At 40.0% G+C, this 20405-nt stretch overlaps 1 protein-coding gene across 1 annotated transcript; it reads left to right on the forward strand.

The window, feature by feature from the left end:
• Positions 1 to 1029: 1029 nt before the first annotated feature.
• Positions 1030 to 15484, forward strand: aamp (angio-associated, migratory cell protein). The gene is made up of 11 exons (XM_026945579.3): positions 1030 to 1674; positions 1926 to 2060; positions 4476 to 4595; positions 4704 to 4843; positions 6823 to 6967; positions 8206 to 8289; positions 8949 to 9064; positions 9526 to 9620; positions 9752 to 9842; positions 10731 to 10885; positions 14718 to 15484. The coding sequence occupies exons 1-11, from the start codon at positions 1581 to 1583 to the stop codon at positions 14791 to 14793; spliced, it is 1251 nt and encodes a 416-aa protein (XP_026801380.2). The 5' UTR covers positions 1030 to 1580; the 3' UTR covers positions 14794 to 15484.
• Positions 15485 to 20405: the final 4921 nt, after the last annotated feature.

Below are 20405 nucleotides of genomic sequence, written 5' to 3' on the forward strand. Positions count from 1 at the left end.
AGTCCAATTGATCTGAAACTTGGTATTCTGCATCTTTATCCTAATTGGTAGGTTATATTGTTAATGATGACCTGATTGCATAAAAAACCATGGCTGCCGTTGGCCAGTCAACTTTCAGCAGACTTTTGGTGGGGTTAAAAATGACCAATCGTTATGAAACTTGGTTGGTAGGTCCCTCTAGCAGCCCAGAAAAAAATCTACAGTGTCACTCAAACTCGTCATTGAGGTGCGCTAATCTTTTTTTTTTTTTTTTTTCTCGACTTATAACCAAGCATATCTCATGTAAAATAAGGTGGACAGGGAATATCCTAGGGAATACTCCTGATTCAGACACTTATGCATCAAAAATGAGCTTTTTGGAACATTTAACCCCACCCAATCACATTTTCTGTAATCTGATTAATATGCAAACCTATCTTTTGCAAACTATTCCTAGGATTTTTGCCAAATCTTCCAAACTATGGTGTCAAATTACTCAGCAGATTCTGTCCTGCTGTAAAGCATGTGGCCGCTGCCTACCAGTCAGTCATTTCAAGGCTGGTTAATTTACTGAAACAGCTATAACACATGATAGATGTGCAACTCATGAATGCTTGTCTGCATCCAGATGGAACATGAAAGGTATATACAGGACAAAAATATAGTGGATCTAATCCAACACGCCATCGTGCTACAGGCTTCAGTGAGGACCTGTTTAACTTTCTGGCAACCCTACAAAAAAAAAAAAAAAAAAAACATCCACAGGACATTGGCAGTGTTGGTTCAGGGAACGTCCCAGCGACCTATTTTTGTTAGCTAGGCTGTTGTTGCTGTACTGCAATTTCAGTCCAAAATGCTGCATGAATATTTAAAGTTCGCTGTAGTAGAATAGCCAATAGCCACTCTGACCTGTACCTGTAAAAGTGCAGGTAAAAATACACGTTTTCCTGAAGGCGTCAATGTTTTTCCCCACTTACCACGTCGAATGTGCCGAGGTGGGAAATGACGTTATTACAACTTGCAAATTACCATTTACAATCCACCTCGTTCACAGTGTGCGCAGCCATATTGCTTTGACGTCACTCCAGAAATGAATGGTGGGAAGGAACTGGTAATTGACAAGACTACTCCAAGCTGACGAGTTAAGTTAAGGGGGCGTTTTCTTTTGCTTTTACTGGTTGGAGGTGGGGAATTACAAGTTGCTACCTCGACTCGAACGCAGCAGTAGGTGCCTTTGTAATGCCGTCTTCCAAACGACTTCCTTGTTTAAGTGCACTACAAAATGTACAAAGTAATGGGGTCTGTGTCCTATCTAGTGCACTATTTATGTAGTTGGAAGTCGTTTGGGACGGGTCAGCCTTGTAAACGTCACCGCTGGGTCCAGCTAATCCAGCTAACACGTGAATTTAGGTACCGATTTTTGACTGAAGATTACATTTGACATTTTGCTGTGAAACTTTATTGCTTATATTTGGTTAAATGAGGATACGCTGTTGGAGTTTTCAGCCTTACGAGACGCTTTTTAGTACTATAGTGTAATAGCAAAGGCAGAGGCAAGTCACCACGCTAGCTAAGTTTAGTTGGACAGCATCGCACAGGCCATGGAGAACTCTGAAGAAGATACTGTGCAGCTTCATGGAGACGAGGAAATCATCGAAGTTATTGACTTGAATGACACAGAACAGACAACCACAGGTTGGTGTACTGTCACTACTTCTGTGTAGTAACTAGGCATATGCTGTGGGTCAGTTCACTCTTCTTAAATTAGAGAGTGTGTTAGGATCAAGGAAGCTGATTAGATGTGTAGAACTTGATGTAATGCAGTCCTGTGTTAAAGTTAACCTTTGCCCTTGTAACATTATTTTGAAGAAAGCTAGCTTAGAGTGTTTTTGTGACTTTTGTTTGTGTTTGTGTGTATGTGTGTGTGTGTGTGTGTGTTTGTTTAGATGATCTTGCAGAGGAATTGGAAGATGTGGATTTTGCAGAAGCTGAAGGAACTGCAGATGATGAAGGCTGGGAGACAGAGGATGAGATGGAGGCAGACCAGGATGACAGCGAGCTCACGTTCATCAAACACACCGGTGACATTATCAAATCTTCCTGTTTTCGGTTTACTGGTCAAAGTTATGTATGTACTTGGGTCGTCGTCTACATGACAAACCTGTATGTAATGCATAATTGTGTATTATGCATGTAACATGCAATTTTTGTGATGTGATTTGGTATGTACAGTACTGTCCAAAAGTCTTAGGGACATGCAAAGAAATGCTGTAGAGCAAAGATGCCTTCAAAAATAATAAAATGTTTCTACATTAAATACTGTAAAGAGCAGTAAACAGTAATAAATGTAACAAAGTCAATATTTAGTGTGACGATCCTTCGCTTTAAAAAAAAAAAGTAGTCTCAGGTAGCAGCCTTCGTTATGTTTTTATCTGAAAAGTGTCTCTTATGTAATCTGCTGCTTTCTTTACTGACATACAAACATTTTTCTGTAACATTTAATTTAGTGCTGGAAAACTAATGTTTGGAAATCTAAAATGTTTTTGTACTGATTCAGTAATGTAGAAGTCATAAAATAAAAATCTATAACAAAGTTTGTACTAAAAAAAAAAATAGGGTGCCTAAGACTTTTGCACAGTAACGTGTACATAAATATCAGACATTAGATCAGAATTTCAGGTTTCGTTTCCTGATATTTACATCTGTATGTGTTAAACAGCTTAAAACATGGCACCTTTTGAACCCTTTCATTTTTCAATTGATCAAAAATACATAAGAAAGATGCAACAGTTTGGTGATGTCAGTGGGTTTCTGGCTAACTGCATCAAGCCGGCGACTGCAATACCAAACTGTTGCAGTCTTCTTTTGTCTACTTTATACTGCAGCTTCTTTCAGTTGTTGTTTGTTTTTCTCCCTTCACTCTCTCTCTTCAGGAAGTGATATGCATGCTCAACTGGGTTAAGGTTTGGTGATTGACTTGGCCGGTGTAAAATCTTTACCTTTTCCCCCTCCTTCATTGTGTTGGCAGTGCATTTTGAGTCATTGTCTTGCTGCATGTTGAAGTCCCTCCCAATTAGATTGGCAGACAGAATGTTTCTGTAGACTTCTGAATTCATTCTGCTACAATCATCATCGTCAATAAAGATTAGTAAGCCCATTCCAGAAGCAGCCATGCAAGCCCAAGCTATGACACTACCTCCACCATGCTTGACTGATGAGCTAGTATGTGTTGGATCATGAGCAGATCCTCTTTCTCCACACTTTGGCCTTTCCATCACTTTGGTAGAGGTTTATCCTCATTACAGAACTTTTGTGGCTCATTTCTGTATTTCTTTTTTCGAAATCCAGTCTGGCTGTCCGATTCTTACTGCTGATGAGTGGTTTGCATCTTGTGGTATGACCTCAGTATTTCTGCTCTCGAAATCTTCTTCGAATGGTGGATTGTGATAACTTCGCCCTTGTCCTGTGGAGGTTGTTGGTGATGCCACTGACTGTTATTTTTGGGTTTTTCTTCACAGCTCTCACAAGAATTCTGTCAGCAACTGCTGTTGTTTTCCTTGGCTGACCTGTTTGATGTATGGTCGTTAGTACAACAGTGGTTTCTTTATTTTTCAGGAGGTCCAAATTGTTGTGTTGGCTATGCTCAATCCTTGTGCAGTGGCTCTGATAAATTTTTTCCTCATGTCTCTTCTTAAAAATGGTTTGCTTTTCTCCTATAGACAGCTCTCTGGTCTTTACGTTGGTTTGTTTTTTAACAACAAATGCAGTCTTCACAGGCAAAACCTAGGGCTCAAAACAAAGTACACATTCAGAGCTATTAATTGTATTAATACAATCAATCTAACAGGGCACATCTGGGCAACAAGAAACACCTGTCAGTCACATGTTCCAATATTTTTGATCACTTGAAAAATGGGTGGGTTCAAACAAAATGGTGCCCTGTTCTAAGTTGTTTAATATGTCCAGATGTAAATATCAGGAAATGAAAACTGAAAGTCTAATCTATCATCTCAGATTCTCACATCTATCGATCTCAAACACAAATGTCTTCAGTGTATAGCAAAAGAATTGGCCTTGCTGTTCCAATACTTTCAGAGGTGACTATGCATGTATGTATACATGTATGCATGTGCATCTCCCATCCATATCACTTTAATGAACTTTTCACCTTTTTTAAGTTCCACAAACAGGGTTGCCAGGTTACGCATATAATGGCTGCATATTGAATAATTGTTGCATATTGCTCAGAATCAAAATAAAAAGCTTGTGCTTGTGCGCACGATCTTTTGTTTCTTCCTGTGTGATCCTGGTCCCTGGCAAACCTTTAAAAAAAAAAAAAAAAAATACCTAGCCTATTGTTCGTATCTGTATTCTATATTTAGGATGCATTATCTGTTCAGTTTGGTTACATCGCTAATATATAAAGTTAATATTAACAGGCACTTGGCTATGTTGGTGATGTTATAATTATTCACTGTATAAATTCTCTGGTTCAGGTTCTGTTTTCTGCGTCAGTTTGGACCCAGTAACAAACAACCTGGCCATCACAGGTGCTGAGGACGACAAAGCTTATGTATGGAACGTCATCGATGGAGAGGTGTCGTTTGAGTGTACAGGTGTGATTTGCCCACTTTGCCAATACTCTAGCAATTTTTTTTTATCCACAGTTTTTGTTTTTTTGTTTTTTTTTTTATCCACGGTTTTTCTTCATGTGTTTTTGTTAGGCCATAAGGACTCAGTTACATGTGCAACATTCAGCCATGACTCAAAGCTGGTGGCGTCCGGGGACATGAGTGGTCTGATTAAAGTGTGGAAGGTTGAAGCCAAAGAGGAGATCTGGTCTTTTGAAGTAGGAGATCTAGAGGTATGTAAATTGTAGCCAGTGAGTTTCCAGTCAGTATTAAAAAGAAAAGGATTTGTCATGCAATTATGCAGATTTTTTCCACAGCCAGTCGTAAGACAAAAGATTGAGAAAGGTTCATTTGATGGTTAAATGTGTGTATTAATTAAATATCTTATTCAAAGCTATGTATAAGTAATGTGTTATGTGTAGTATATGTAATTGAAGTATCTGATTCCAATTAATAAGGTTAATATAACTGATTCCAAACCATGAACCTTAAAGGTATTCTGCCTCTCATTTGGCATAATCTTTATATACACAGATGAGGCATAACATTAAAACCACTGACAGGTAAAGTGAATAACATTGATTATGTCGTTATAATGGCACCTGTCCAGGAGTGGGATATGTTTGGCAGCCAGTGAACAGTCAGTTCTCAAAATTGATGGCTAGATGACTAGCCATCAATTTTCAATCTCCAAAACGGCAAGTCTTATGGGGTGTTCCCGGTATGCAGTGGTTAATACCTACCAAAAGTGGTCCAAGGAAGGACAATTGGTGAACTGGCAACAGGGTCATGGGTGCACAGGGCTCTCTGAGGCGTGTGGGGAGTGCCTATGCTGAGCCCTGTCCACCACCGAAAGTGCCTACAATGGACACCTGAACATCAGAACTGGACCATGGAGCAATGTAAGAAGGTGGCCTGGTCTCATGAATCATGTTTTCTTTTCATCATATGGATGGCTGGGTGCGTGTGCATCACATACCTGGGGTAAGAGATGGCACCAGAATGTACTATTGTAAAAAGGCAAGCCGGCAGAGACATTGTGATGCTCTGGGCAATGTTCTGGTGGGAAACCTTGGGTCCTGATATTCATGTGGATGTTACTTTGACACGTACCACCTAAACTTTGTTGCAGACCAAGAACACCCCTTCATGGCAACAGTATTCCCTAATGGCAGTGGTCTCTTTCAGCAGGATAATGCCCCCTGCCACACTACAAAAATTGTTCAGGAATAGTTTGAGGAACATGATAAAGTGTTCAAGGTGTTGACTCGGCCTCCAAATTCCTTAGATCTTAATTCAATCAAGCATCTGTGGGATGTGCTGGACAAACAAGTCTGATCCATGGAGGCCAAACCTCGCAACTTACAGGACTTAAAGGCTCTGCTGCTAATATCTTCATGCCATATACCACAGCACACCTTCAGAGGTCTTGTGGAATCCATGCCTCGACGGGTCAGAGCTGTTTTGGCGGCACAAGGGGAAGGAACTGCTCATGAACCGAAGTATCTTACGGCATGGGCACGTATGGCTGCTGATGGAACTAGGTCCCTTGTATTTATTGATAGTGTGAGCAGGATGTATTCTGAAGTGGATATGGCTATATTATTTGCTCAGTTTCAGTCAAATGCTTCAAAACTTGTTGGATGATGTTTTACAGTGCAAATTGACACTGACCCATAACGGTGACTTTGAAAGCACCCCAAGACTTTTTTTAAGGCAAAGAAGTGGAGTATTCTGCAATGGCCAAGTCAATCACTTGATGTGATTCCAATTGAGCATGCATTTTACTTGGTGAAGCCTGGAATTTGTGATGGGATTTGAACTTTCCTGTCACTAACACACAATCACTGAGCTACCCCTATTATAGTCAAGAGAGTGGTTTTGTATGTCATATTGAACTGAATATACTGTATGAGCAAAATTTCTACAGTTTAATGCTATATAATATAATGGGACTATAATCAAAAGGTACAATGAGCAAAGGAGGAATTCTTAGAGGGTGAGAAGAGCCATCAATAAACAGGGATTTGCCCTTTTGGAGCAGACCAGCTTTAATCTCTTGAAATGGGAGCTTAATTTTCTGACCCATAGTCTCAGATTAACCAGCAAACCTACTAGCTATTCACATCAGCCTATGTACTGAATGCTATGTACTTTATACAGCCTAAGCAACTTTGTCTAACTTCATTGGTCTTTATTGTGTCTTTGTTAGTGGCTGCAGTGGCACCCCTGTGCACCAGTGTTGCTTGCAGGTACTGCTGATGGCAATATGTGGATGTGGAAGATACCAAGTGGAGAATGTAAGACCTTCCAGGGACCCAACTGTCAGGCAACAAGTGGAAAAATCCTTCCCGATGGTGAGACTCTGTTCTTAATGCTAGAATTCACATTTAATTAGCATTTTAAAATAGAACACTCTGAGGAATCAGGTAATAATTGTTCAATTCAGTTCAAATTTGTAATTATACCAATACAAGATGTACAGTAAAACGAAACACTATCAGGCTTCATCTCTGGTGTAAGAAAATAGAAAAGAAACTACAAAATATGTGCAATGAATAGTTACTGTAAGTCAAAGGGATCGGACTTTTGCGAGTAGCAGGCTAGGGAATGGAATCCTAGTTAGTTTCGCTAGCCTAACCTGGACTCCCACTTGCCTACCCCATTTCTCTTTATGATCACATGCCCATCGTGGGCATTTTCCAGTCTGAGGTGAGCCAGTGGTCGACTTCATACTTTTTTTTATGACTTTAACGTGATATGACTTTATACTATTTTCGCTAAAAAGACACATCCCACTGCTTCAGCAGAATACACAGAGGTTAGTGACACTTCATTTAACAGGATTCTTTACCTTATTCTTTAAAGATTTCCTGTTTAATAGTAAGCGAGCTAACGTTACACTAAGCGCTGTGTCTAATTAATAAAATTATCCATTTTTGATGGTAAGCGAGCTAGCATTCCCATTTTTATGATTTTTTGGACTTCATTTCCAAATTCAGTTATTTATTCCTAATGTTGTGTTCATTCTTAGTACTCTGAGGACAATTTCCATTTGCGTGATTTCATTGCTTTAGGGAACAATAGATGAAATATGTGGCACATTGAATTAGTTGCTTGCTAATTGAATGAATGTCCTTGAGTTTTTCCAATAACCAATGATTCATTCTTATTAATAAAGTATTCAGAGGAAAATTTGGTCTGTTTTCATTTATATCTATGTATTTCTGTAAATTTGGTTCATTTTGTAGATTTTAATTATGAATTAACACAATATTGCATGGTATCGTGATACTACTTGGTGTCACAATACTGCAGCTGGTATAGTATCGTGAGATATGTTTATGGTATTGTGACAAACCTAGTCATGGTGCAGGTTCAGCCATGATATGACTCCCTGGAGCAGAAAGGGCCTGAACCCTGACCTCCTGTTCAGTAACCCAGAGCCATTAACCACTGAGCCACTACTGCCCTGAATATATAATTACAATATATATATATATAATTAAAAAGTTTCCTAATGAACATATTTGCGAGTGTTAAAATGAGTCTTACTATGTTCTTTATGTATGTCTATCTTTTTACCCACACAAAGGAAAAAGAGCGATGGTGGGTTATGAGGATGGGACCCTGCGTCTGTGGGACCTTAAGCAAGGCAATACAATCCATGTCATTAAAGGTAAATGTCAAAAGGTTTGTTTTAATTAAAAGCAAATTTATTTCACATGTGATCAGTTCATAATTTTTGGACAGTTTTTATATCAATGCATGCAGTTTTGTTTTGTTTTTCTCCACCAATGACATAAATTATAATGTGATGAATTTAGGATTCCAAGTATGCTAAATAAGATGTCAATATCTATTTATTTGAAACATAATTTTTAAAGACAAAAGAGTAAAAAAAAAAAAAATACTACTTGTCTTCTCAATGATAAACGTATTCCCATCCTAATTCAATCTGTTCTCTTCTTCATGGCTTGTACTTTCTTCACAGTTTGTACTTTCAAACCGCTCCAGGTTTTGAGTTAGTTTTGTGTCAGTGGGAACGCACTCAAAGCCGATTTTGTTTTTGTTACAGTAGCTGGTTATCTAACTCGGTAATAGCAACATGAGGTGTGTTATTGTAGGCTCTAGAAATGCTCCATTTCCACAGGCACTTTATTTTAATTTGTTTTAACAAATTATTTAAGCACTTGATACAAAAACTGGCTGAGGCCTAGAAAACTGCCTGAGGCCTAGAACTCTTCCTATAAGTGCATAGAAACGGTCCAATGAAAAAAAGTGAACTCCCCCTTTAAGCTCTTAAGTCTTTTACTCATTAGTATATTGATTTCTCAGGTTACGATGGCCACCAGGGGCCACTGACATCTATGGAGTGCAACAAGGATGGAACCCTGGTTCTCACAGGATCAACTGATGGACAGGCTAAACTCATTAACACATCAACAGGCAAGGTGAGGACATCTATACAAGGCAAGAGTTCACATATAATTTTATCACTTTTAACTATGGGAGATTATCACAAAGCAGCTTTACAGAAATCTGGATATAGATTAAGAAATCTATCCCTTGTTGGGATATACATAATACATTGCACCCTGGAAGATACAAAATACCCATAATGCAAAATGTTATTTGCGGATTAAGTGTAATCGACTGTATATTGACATTTATTTGACAGATAATTTATGCACTGTGTACAAGTAAAGCAGAATACAATTTACAGCTGAGGATTAAGGAACTTATTTAATGTCCCAACAGTGCCTCTCTGGGGGGTTCTGGGATTTGAACTCTCAACTTTTAGGTCACTAGCACATGATCACTAAGCTAGTCCACTAACAGTGGTTTTGAACATATTGTACTGAACTGAATATATGAGAAAAATCTCTTAATGAACGTAATGCTTTTGGTTTAGGTACTGGGTTCATTCTCGATTGAGAACACTGAGGAGAAAAACACGATGGAGGAGCAGGATTCCATCTCAGTGGAGTCTGTAGGATTTTGTAATGTGTAAGTCATGCTCCTTTGGAAGCATCAGTTTCTAAATGTTTATTATTATTGTTTCTTTATTTCTAAATCTAAGTTGATCACTTTTAATATCTGCTTTCACGGTAATGTGGTAACTTGTTACTCTATGTCAGGCTGCCCCTGATTGCTGTGGCATATCTGGATGGCACTCTGGCCATATACGACTTGACCACACAGAGCCTTAGACACAGGTGTAAACATGATGTAAGTGCAGATTAATTTGTATGGTTTTACCACTCACTGCATTGTATACATGTGATTCTACATACACCAATCAGCCATAACATTAAAACCACTGACAGGTGAAGTGAATATCATTGATTATCTCGTTACAATGGCACCTGTCAAGGGGTGGGATATATTAGGTAGCAGATGAACAGTCAGAGTGAAGCAGGAAAAATGGGCAAGTGTAAGGATCTGAGTGACTTTGACAAGGGCCAAATTGTGATGGCTAGACAACTGGGTCAGAGCATCTCCAAAGCAGCAGGTCTTGTGGGGGTGTTCCCAGTATGTATTTGTTAGTACCGACCAAAAGAGATCCAAGGAAGGACAACCGATGAAATGGCAACAGGTTTTTTTTTGTTTTGTTTTGTTTTTTTAAACATCATGTGGACAGCTTGGTGCGTGTGCATCACTTACCAGGGGAAGAGGTGGCACCAGGATGCATTATGGGAAGAAGGCAAGCCGGAGGAGGCTATGTGATGCTTTTGGCAAAGGACCCTTGGGTCCTGGCTTCGTGGATGTTACTTTGACATGGGCATGTGAGCATCAGAATTGGACCATGGAGCAATGTAAGAAGGTGGCCTGGCCTGATGAATCATGTTTTCTTTTCATCATTTGGACGGCTGGGTGCGTGTGTGTCGCTTACCTGGGACAAGAGATGGCACCAGGATGTACTATGGGATAGAGCTGTCTATATGACAGAGCTATACTCTGGGTCAGAGCTGTTTTGCCAGCACGGGGGGGACCTACACAATGTTAGGCAGATAGTTGTAATGTTATGGTTGATTGGTATATAATGAATGTTTATTTATTTGCTGACAAGTAATAAATATAATCCAACATGTACGACTGACTCTCTCTTGTTCTTAGGTAGGGATCGTCCATCTTCAGTGGGAGCAGACCTCAGCCGTGGTGGCTACCTGTAATCTAGGTGGAGTTGTGACTCTGTGGGATGCTCGCTCAGGAAACATGGTGGCTGAATATCGTGGTCACACAGCAGAGATCCTGGACTTCACGCTCAACCGGTGACTAAACCAGTTTCTAGCTGTTGGGGTGGGAGTGTCAAACATTTATGACGTATAAATAAAATTGCACATAAAATTAAATTGGTCAGCATATACAGTCGGGTCCACAAAAATTCGGACAGTGACTAGGTTATTGTTATTTTAGCTGTCTCTCACAGTATGTTGGAGTTTAAATCACATAAAAATATGACCTGAAAGTGCAGACTTTCAGCTTTAATTTGAGAGTATTTACATCTAAATCGGGTGCACAGTGTAGGAATTACAGCACGCTTAATAGGTGGTTCCCTCCTGTTTAAGAGACCAAAAGTAATTGGACAACCTAACATAATCCTAAATTATTGTAGTTGATTACATGTACTTTTTAAAATAAATATAGGTAAAAAACAGAATAGTAAAAAAATCTCAGAAAGCTGAAAATTCCAACAAAATGGAATTTGGAAAAAAAAAAAAAGATTTCATAGGGACCTAGTTACAGAATCAGATTCCCTACAATCTCATCTCGATATAAAGTGCCCCTGAAGTTGGTGCTTCTGAGTTTCTTTTTTTCCTTTTTTTTCTCCCTTAAGTATCTGATGATGTGTGCACTATGGAGCAGGTTTTCTGTATTTGGTTCCAATCATGCTTCCCACAAAACTGACCAGTCTCACCATCCCTTGCTGATAAGTAACTCCATAGATGCTGATGCCACCATACATCACCTTAGGGATTGATGACAAGCAGTACCTGGTTTTGGCCAATCAAAGTGCTTGGAGTTCAGCCCAAAAGACCAGACAATCTTTTTCCTTTTGCTCTCCTTATGAGAGCCTGCCGTGCTCCTGGGAAAATTCAAAGCTTTAGACATGGTTTTATACCATTGCCCAGATCTAAGTCTTGACAAAGTTTGATCGCAGAGGTCTGCGAAGAGTTCCTTGGACTTCCTGGCTTGGTTCTGGTCTGCCATGCACTGTGAATTGTACCTCCCAAGCATGAGTGTTTTAAAATTGATGCAGGCAGCTATCTGAACCCAGCGGATAGAATGCAGCAATGGGATTGTGTGGAAGAACTTAAGGAGATAAGTCTTGCAGCTGCATTCTGGATCAGTTGCAAGGGTTGGGTTGGGATATACAGGGATATACAGCAGCTCAGTCTTGCTTTAATTTTGTTTCAGCTGTTGAGCTGACATTCATGATGAGATGTCTGCTAGAAATGTTGAGATAAAAGCAGAAACTTCAGTGTCTGAGGGAGTAAAGGAGAGAATGAGTTGGGTATCATCGGCATAGCAATGGTATGAAAACCCATGTGAGGATATGACCTTACTGAGAGAGTACAGAGGGAGAACAGAAGAGGACCCAGCACTGAGTCCTCAGTGGAGGGTCTGTATGGGGCAGATGTGGATCCCCTCCATGTCACCTGATATGACTTTCCCTCCAGGTGAGAAGCAAACCACTGCCATGTTGTACCACAAATTTCAAGACTCATGAGAACAGACAGGAGAGTCTTAATTGACTGTGTCAAAAGCTGCTGAAAGGTCAAGGAGAATGACGACTGATGACAGTCTATTGGCATGAAGCTTCTCATTAAGAACCACAAGAGCAGTTTCTGTGGAGTATGCCACTTTGAAGCCAGATGATCTTGGAGGTTGTTCTGGGTGAGGTAGAGAGGCAACTGGTTGTATACAGTACAATTCTCTCAGCAAGAATTTCAGCGTAGAGAGAAAGAAGAGATAAGATGTATGAGTTGGTAGTTGTTGATGTCTGAGGAACCTAGAGTGAGGTTCTTTAAGATGGGGATAATCCTTGCTGTCTTCAAGGCAGTTAGTACATGGCCAGATGTGATGAAGGGGAGGAAGTCTTGTGAGATGGTTATGGATGGGAGGGGAGGAAGTCCTGTGAGATGGTTATGGATGGGAGGGGATACAGCAGGCAAGTAGTGGAATTTCTGGGCAAGGTAATCTGTAGGATGTCTTCTGTGAAATAGGAAAAAAAATGTGAAAAGTATAGAGGAAGGGAAGAGTGATCATGAAGTATAGGAATTAAAGGTAGGAGGGAAGGACTGTCAGATTGTGCTAACAGTCTCATCCAGGAAGGTGGCAACATAGTCAGCAGTCAGGGAGGAGAGGTGTAGGTGGAGGCAGAGGGTTACGGAGTAAAGAAAAAATGTTATGGAGCTTGCAAGGATCATGTACAGAGGCTTCCAGCTTCCCCTTGTAGAAGAATGTCTTAGCAGCTGTCACATAAGATGAAACCTTTGACAGAAGAGAGCAATATGAGAGGGACCAGCATCAAACTGTGACTTCCTCCACTTTCTCTTAGCTGCTCTTATTTCTCTACAGTTTCAGTGTAGCACATTTGACAGCCAAGGGGAAAGGTGAAAAAACTTTCTATGTTTGCAAGATAGATGGTCTATGGATGAAGACAGTGATGAGAGGAAATTGTTGGTGGTTGATTCAAGAGGTAGAGAGGAAAAGGGGTCATGGTGTGGAAGGGTTGTTAAAATGCTGGAAGCCAGGGAGGAACAAGAGATTGAGTTGCAGCAAGTGTGGGAGAGGTATGAACAGTTGGTGACAGGAAGGGCAGGGAGAGGGTGAAATATTCAAACCAGACATCTGAAAAGTGGAGTGGAATAACATTAGTGTCTACTGCTAGTGAGGGCTGGCTGAAGACCAGGTCCAGAACATATCTGTCCTTGTGTGTCAGAGGGCAGCTATCGTCAGGGAATGTCAGGGGAAAGGGTGCAAAAGAGAGAGTGGGCAAGAGGACTGGAGCTTGTCAGAGGTGAAGTTGAAGTATCCAAGGAGACCGGGACCAGGGGACCAGGAGGGCGATAGATGACGATAATGATTTACTGGAGAGGTAACAGTATGGAATACATAGTGAGGTATGAGATTTTGAGGTGAGGCAAAGCAAGAGGGGTGAAGCAATCTCTGAGACAAAAGTAAACCTGTATCACCACCCCTAGGCAATTTCTCATGGAGTCTGAGTATAAGCATAGGCAAATGACAGAGCAGCCAGTGTAGCTGAGTTCTCTGGTGTGATCCAGGTCTCAGTCAGTGCTAGAAAGTGGAGAGAGTGGAGGGTAGCTAAAGCCAGGATGAAGTCAGCTTTCTCGACAGCAGACTGGCAGTTCCGGAGCCTACCTACCACCACTGTTTGGGACTCAAGGGGGGATGAGGTTACTGGTAGTACGGTTTTGTGAAGGAGAGCTTCAGGGCCTCCGAGATGTAATGACCAAGATTGGTGTGAGGCACATGTTGTTAAAAAAAAATGTTCAAATGTTACATTAATCCTATATTATAAATCTGGAGTTTTAAAAAAAAATGTAGAGTGGTCAAAGCTTGGGGTTGCAGAAAACATTCATAATGTCCATAAGGGGTTGTTTGCCCAAACATGATTGGGAACCCCTGGCATAGTGATATGGATAAGATTTAATAAACAAAATACCTTCCAGTACAAACCACACCCACTTCCAGTTTAAATCCAAATACAAAAACAGATTCACAGACTGTTTTATCATTAAACAGGTACAGATACAAATACAGATAATTGCACTGTGTTGTGCTCCTAGTGCACCTGCTCTGCGGTAAATTACTTCATTCAACTTCAATAGGAATGAATGGCTTAGTATATATGGAATCCCCTAGAAAACAGAATATACTGGCTAGGTGTGAAGAGTTCATGATGTTGAGGGAACAAATGCATGTCTTAATTAATGACAAAGCAAATAAACACAAGGATTGATAAAGATTATTTTTCTCTCAGAAGACAGTAAATGTTAAAGGTGGTAAATATACTGTTACAGACGTGTTGCCAGCATCTAACCACTATACTTTTACATTCCTCCATTTGTCTTCCAGAGATGCTTCCATGGCTGTGACAGCAGGTGGGGACCACAAAGCCAAAGTCTTCTGTCTTCAGAGGCCTGATCGATAGGACAAGATTGACTTTCCCCATGGATTGAAACAACCAGTTAGACTGTTTCCACATCCTCAGAGAATGGTCTTGCCCCCTAATGTTTTACTGACTGAATCCAGCTGTTTCCCAGTTCTACAGACTAGTGTTTTTACACAATTAAGTGTAATTTGGTGATTACTCACAAATTTGCTCAGACTGACTGGCTTCAGAAGCTTAAGACATCCTGACCACTGTGATTTTTGTTTTTGGGTGAGTCATTCATAATTGCTTCATTTATGTGTAATCTGTAATGTATATTGGCATTACATTTCAATTATGGGTGAATAAATCTGAAATTTTACCACTTTGCATGACAAAGTGAAATAATCAGCACGAGTTTGTTGATTCCTGCTGTATACTTTTTGCTCATGAATTCTTTGACCTAGTTAAGACACAACCCATTTTGACTTCTGTTTAGTCTTTTCATGTAGTTCATCATCAGTAAAACATAAGGCACACTTTGGTTATGTATTGATAATAAAGGAATACTAATACATTTTTCAGCCTAATCTTTTTCTGTTTGTCATGTACGTGCAATTAGCACTGACACCTTCATGTTCATGTTGCTCTGTACTGAGAAGGACAGAAACACATCTACTTGAACATCGCTTCTAATGGTAGCCTAAGAGCAGTTGTTGGTGGAATAAATAAACATTTATATGGAAAAATGTATTGTGGTTGGAGGTTTTCATGAATTCTTTAATCAAAAGTATTCTTAAGTTAAGCTATAAGTCTGTTTAATTTATCATGTAAGATATGAGACTACTCAGAGGAATAAATTTGTGATAATCTGCCATTAAACCTTAGGGGCAGTTTAATCAATTATAACTACTTTTTCCTGTATTGCTCCAGTGCTTAAAAGTTGAATACAACTGTCATCCCTGACTACCCATTTGACAGGAGTACAAATTTAAAGCCAGTTTTACACTGTGCAATTCCAGCGGTCTTTTACGATTATTATTTGTCACTCTGTAAGAGATGATCCCAATAAGAATTCTGTAACAGACCGTGGAATAATGTTCTTCATGTCAGATTAAACAATGAAGGCAGTTACTAAGTTCTGCCATACTGCATGTGCAGCAATGCAGCACAGGTTTGTAGCTCTTCAACTGGAAAGCATAAAAATAGTTACACGTTGTCATAATAGTAAATAAACTCTATAAACCGAGTATTTGTGTGCTAATTAGCTAGCTACACACCTGGAAGCTGTAATTCATCCTCTATTTCTTTCCATGTCGCATCCCTATTTGTCCTGTCATTATATAAATGTGATGAGACATTATAGAAACATTGTCTGCTACCACAATTAAACAAACTGCTCTTCTTTTAAATCCCATATGTTTTATATATGTTTTTTAATTACTGCAATAATTAAGAAAGTTAAAACAACAAGAGCTGTAATGAAGCAGCCTGAAAAAGGACACATGAATTGGTCATGTCTCTGCTGCACTCATCATTTGCAGCAAGTTTTTAAAAATATTCATAAGTAAAGAAGTGTTAGCTCTTTTTGGTTGGCATACATGAAGGTGGCATTTTGTTCATACAACAAAAGGATTTATGTTTTTGAGTTCCCTGTTCCTGGCTATACAATGAAGCAAACTCAAAAAACTTTTTAGTTTAGTTTTTTAGTTTGGTAGAAGTTGACCCTTCAGAGACTGCAGTAAGGGCCTCTTCTCCCAGCGGACAGGAGAGAAACCCAAGCTCCACCCACTGGTCTTCTTCTCTAAGAAGTTGTCCTCTGCCGAGAGGAACTATGACATCAGCAACCAGGAGCTCCTGGTGGTGAAACTTGCCCCAGAAGAATGGCGTCACTGGCTGCAGGGAGGTCTCCACCCTTTCACCATCTACACTGACCACAAGAACCTGGAGCATATCAAGACAGCCAAATGACTGAATTTCCGTCAGGCTGGGAACTATTTTTTGATCCAGGCTGGTATTTCTCTCTATGCTACCACCCTGGATCAAAAAACATGAAAACTGACTTCATCTCCCATATGTACCCAGTTTCCCCAGTGTCCCCTCATGAAACTACCAAAGAATGTATCCTTTCTGAGTCACACTTTGTTGGAACACTCACGTGGGACATTGACAGAGAGATTGAGGGAGTCCAGGGAGTGAGAGTCCCTACTCAGTACCCAGTGGAAAAGAAGTTCGTGCCCTCATCACTACGGGACAAATTATTTATGTGGGCTCACACCTCCCCTGGGCATTTCCTACGGGCTTTCTTTGCTGACAATCAGGAGGACTGGGCATGATTCCTCCAGTGGAGTAAGCAGGTGTGGAAACAGGCCCACCAATATCTAGAGCATGCAGCCCAGGTGAACAAGAAATTTGTTCACCGGTTTTGGCTTTCCACCAGAGACCTAATGGTCACGGAGGGAAGCCGAAAATTGTCACACCGATACTTTGACCCATTCAAGGTCATCCAAAGAATAAACAACATCACCTACAAGCTGGAGCTACCAAGCCACAGTCACCTAGCCCCATCCTTCCATGTTTCACACCTCAAACCAGTCACTTCAGGTCCACTCACAGATGGTATTCCTCCCACCATCCCCAGCATCCCTGGAGACTGAAGGCGAACCAGCTTACTCCATAAAAGAGATACTGGGTTCACAATGCCAAGAGGGTAAACTGCAGTGTCTGATTAGCCCTCCCAGTCACAGACCCAAGGAGAGGTGCTGGGTGCCAGCCCGCAATGTACTTGACCCCTTATTATGTTGGGACGTTCATACATGCCACCCCAATCGTCCAGGTTCATGGCCTAGGGGGAGGCCAAGGAGAAGAACTGCTCCTGGAGGTAGCACTTCAAAGGGGGGTTCTGTCATATCAATGACAGAATTGGCGTCTAACTACACTTCCAAGAACTCAGCACAGCCTACAAATATGGCCGCTGAGAAATACAACACCCAGACTCTCTCATGTTCACATTCACCAGATTACTGATTATACACACCTAGCCTCTATCACCTTCACAACACACTCACAGCATAAATAGAATCTCAGTTCACACAGTCATTGCAAAGTACACCAATCAGCCATAACATTAAAACCAACAACAGGTGATGTGAATAACTTTGCTTATCTACACCTGTGATGGGGTGTGATATGTTAAGCAGCTAGTGAACAGTCAGTTCTCAATGTTGATGTGCTGGAAACAGTTAAAATGGGGACGCATAAGGATCTGAGCGACTTTGAGAAGGGCCAAATTGTGATGGCTAGACAACTGGGTCAGAGCATCTCCAAAATGGAGAGTAATTAGCAGCCAGGTGTTACTAATTAAATGGACAAGATTAGTTAATCACCTATATGTGTGACCACCTCTTTAGAAGCAGAACTTTTGGCAGTTTGGCATTCTGGAGCACTCAGGTGTGTGTGTCTACATCATACCAAGAAGAAAGGATATCAGCCATGACCTCAGAGAAGCAATTGTTGCTGTTCATCAGTCTGAGAAAAGTTATAAGGCCATCTCAAAACAATTCACCATTCTACAGAGAGAAGGATTATTTACAATTGGAGAGCCTTCAAGACAGTTGCCAATCTTTCAGTGGGCATCCCAGCAAATTCAGTCCAAAGTCAGACTGTTTAATACTCAGAGATATAAAGAAAAACCCAAGAGCTACATCATTTTGACCTACAGGTCTCTGTAAGCACATTAAATATTTCTTTTCATGAAATATTATACTGTTACAAGTATAACTTTCATGGAAAGGTGGTTAGGAAAAATCCCCTTCTCTCCAAAAAGAATATGGCAGCATGATATATGTTTGCAAAATTGCATGTGAACAAACCACAGTTCTGGAACAATATCCTTTGGACTAAGATAAGACCAAGGTGGAGATGTTTGGACATCATGCACAGTGTTATGTTTGGTGAAAACCAACCACAGCGTATCATCACAAATGCCTCCTATCAACTGTCAAGCAGGGTGATGGAGGGGTGATGATTTGAGCTTGTTTTACAGCCAGAGGACCAAAATTGGGTCATGCAACAGGACAATGATCCAAGCACATAAAGCACATCAGGAAATCAACATCTCAATGGCTAAAGAAGAAGAAGAAAAAAAAACAGGGTGTTGGAATGGCCAAGTCAAAGTCCAGAACTCAACCCCATGCTGTGGCATGATCTTAAGAGAGCTGTGCATAAAGGAATGTCCTCAAACATCAATGAACTGAAGCAATGTTGTAAGGAAGAGAGGCAAGATGTCTCCAGAACGATGTATCTCTTTCATTCATTTCTGTGGATTTTAATCATGTCAATCTCAGACGATTAAGAAGATAACTCCTTCCCCCTAAATGATTATAGACCAGTAGCCCTCACATCACATGTAATGAAGGGCCTGGAAAGACTGAGATGGTGCTGTTCCATGTCAGACCTCAGGTCAGCTCTTTTCTGGATCCTCTGCAGTTTGCCTACCAGACACAAGTACAACCCGCATTCCGGAAATGTTGGGACTTTTTTAAATTTGAATAAAATGAAAACTAAAAGACTTTCAATTCACATGAGCCAATATTTTATTCACAATAGAACATAGATAACATAAATGTTTAAATGGAGAAATTTTACACTTTTATCCACTAAATGAGCTCATTTCAAATTTGATGCCTGCTACAGGTCTCAAAAAAGTTGGCACGGGGGCAACAAAGGGCTGAAAAAGCAAGACATTTTGAAAAGATTCAGCTGGGAGAACATCTAGCAACTAATTAAGTTAATTGACATCAGGTCTGTAACATGATTAGCTATAAAAGGATGTCTTAGAGAAGCAGAGTCTCTCAGAAGTAAAGATGGGCAGAGGCTCTCCAATCTGTGAAAGAGTGCATAAAAAGTTTGTGGAATACTTTAAAAACAACATTCCTCAGCATCAAATTGCAATCGCGAATCTCATCATCTACAGTGCATAACATCATCAAAAGATTCAGAGAATCTGGAGGAATCTCTGTGCGTAAGGGACAAGGCCGAAGACCTTTGTTGGATGCTCGTGGTCTTCGGGCCCTCAGACGTTAAATCTTCTGTATCTTCAAACTTTAAATAATACATTTAAAATAAATTGGCTTAATTTTTTTATATAAATAATTACTCATGGAATATTGTTCTGAATTTTGTAATAATTTTTTTTCTTATTATTTTTTTAACTATGATGTCCAAAAGATCTCAATCAAATTATCAAATTTCCACAAACAAATGTTACTGGCTTGATCTCTCCTATATAAGCATAACTTCTCTCCACATAGATACTACATCTGGAATAATAAACATATTCTCCACAAAAAAGGTAATTATTCTTCAAAAACTGAGAATATTCTTCAGAATTTTGTGAAAAGGTATGAAGAGAAGTATTTTATAATTAATCTGATCTTGTTACTTGCTAAATACATGTTCAGAAATGCAAATTTAGTGGTGAAAATACTAAAAAAAAAAACAAAAAAAAAACAAGCTCCGACCTCCGAGTGGGAATTAGGAGTTGAAGAGCAGTTCAAACGGATATTTCCCACTGGGAAGTCAGAAACTTGTCAGTTCCCACTTGGTCATGACTATAGCATAAAAAGAAACAAGAAATAACGGCGTGATTTAAGGTTTTTAAGCAGTCTTTT

Source organism: Pangasianodon hypophthalmus, chromosome 2, assembly GCF_027358585.1.
Source record: "Pangasianodon hypophthalmus isolate fPanHyp1 chromosome 2, fPanHyp1.pri, whole genome shotgun sequence".
Taxonomy (NCBI): Eukaryota; Metazoa; Chordata; class Actinopteri; order Siluriformes; family Pangasiidae; genus Pangasianodon; species Pangasianodon hypophthalmus.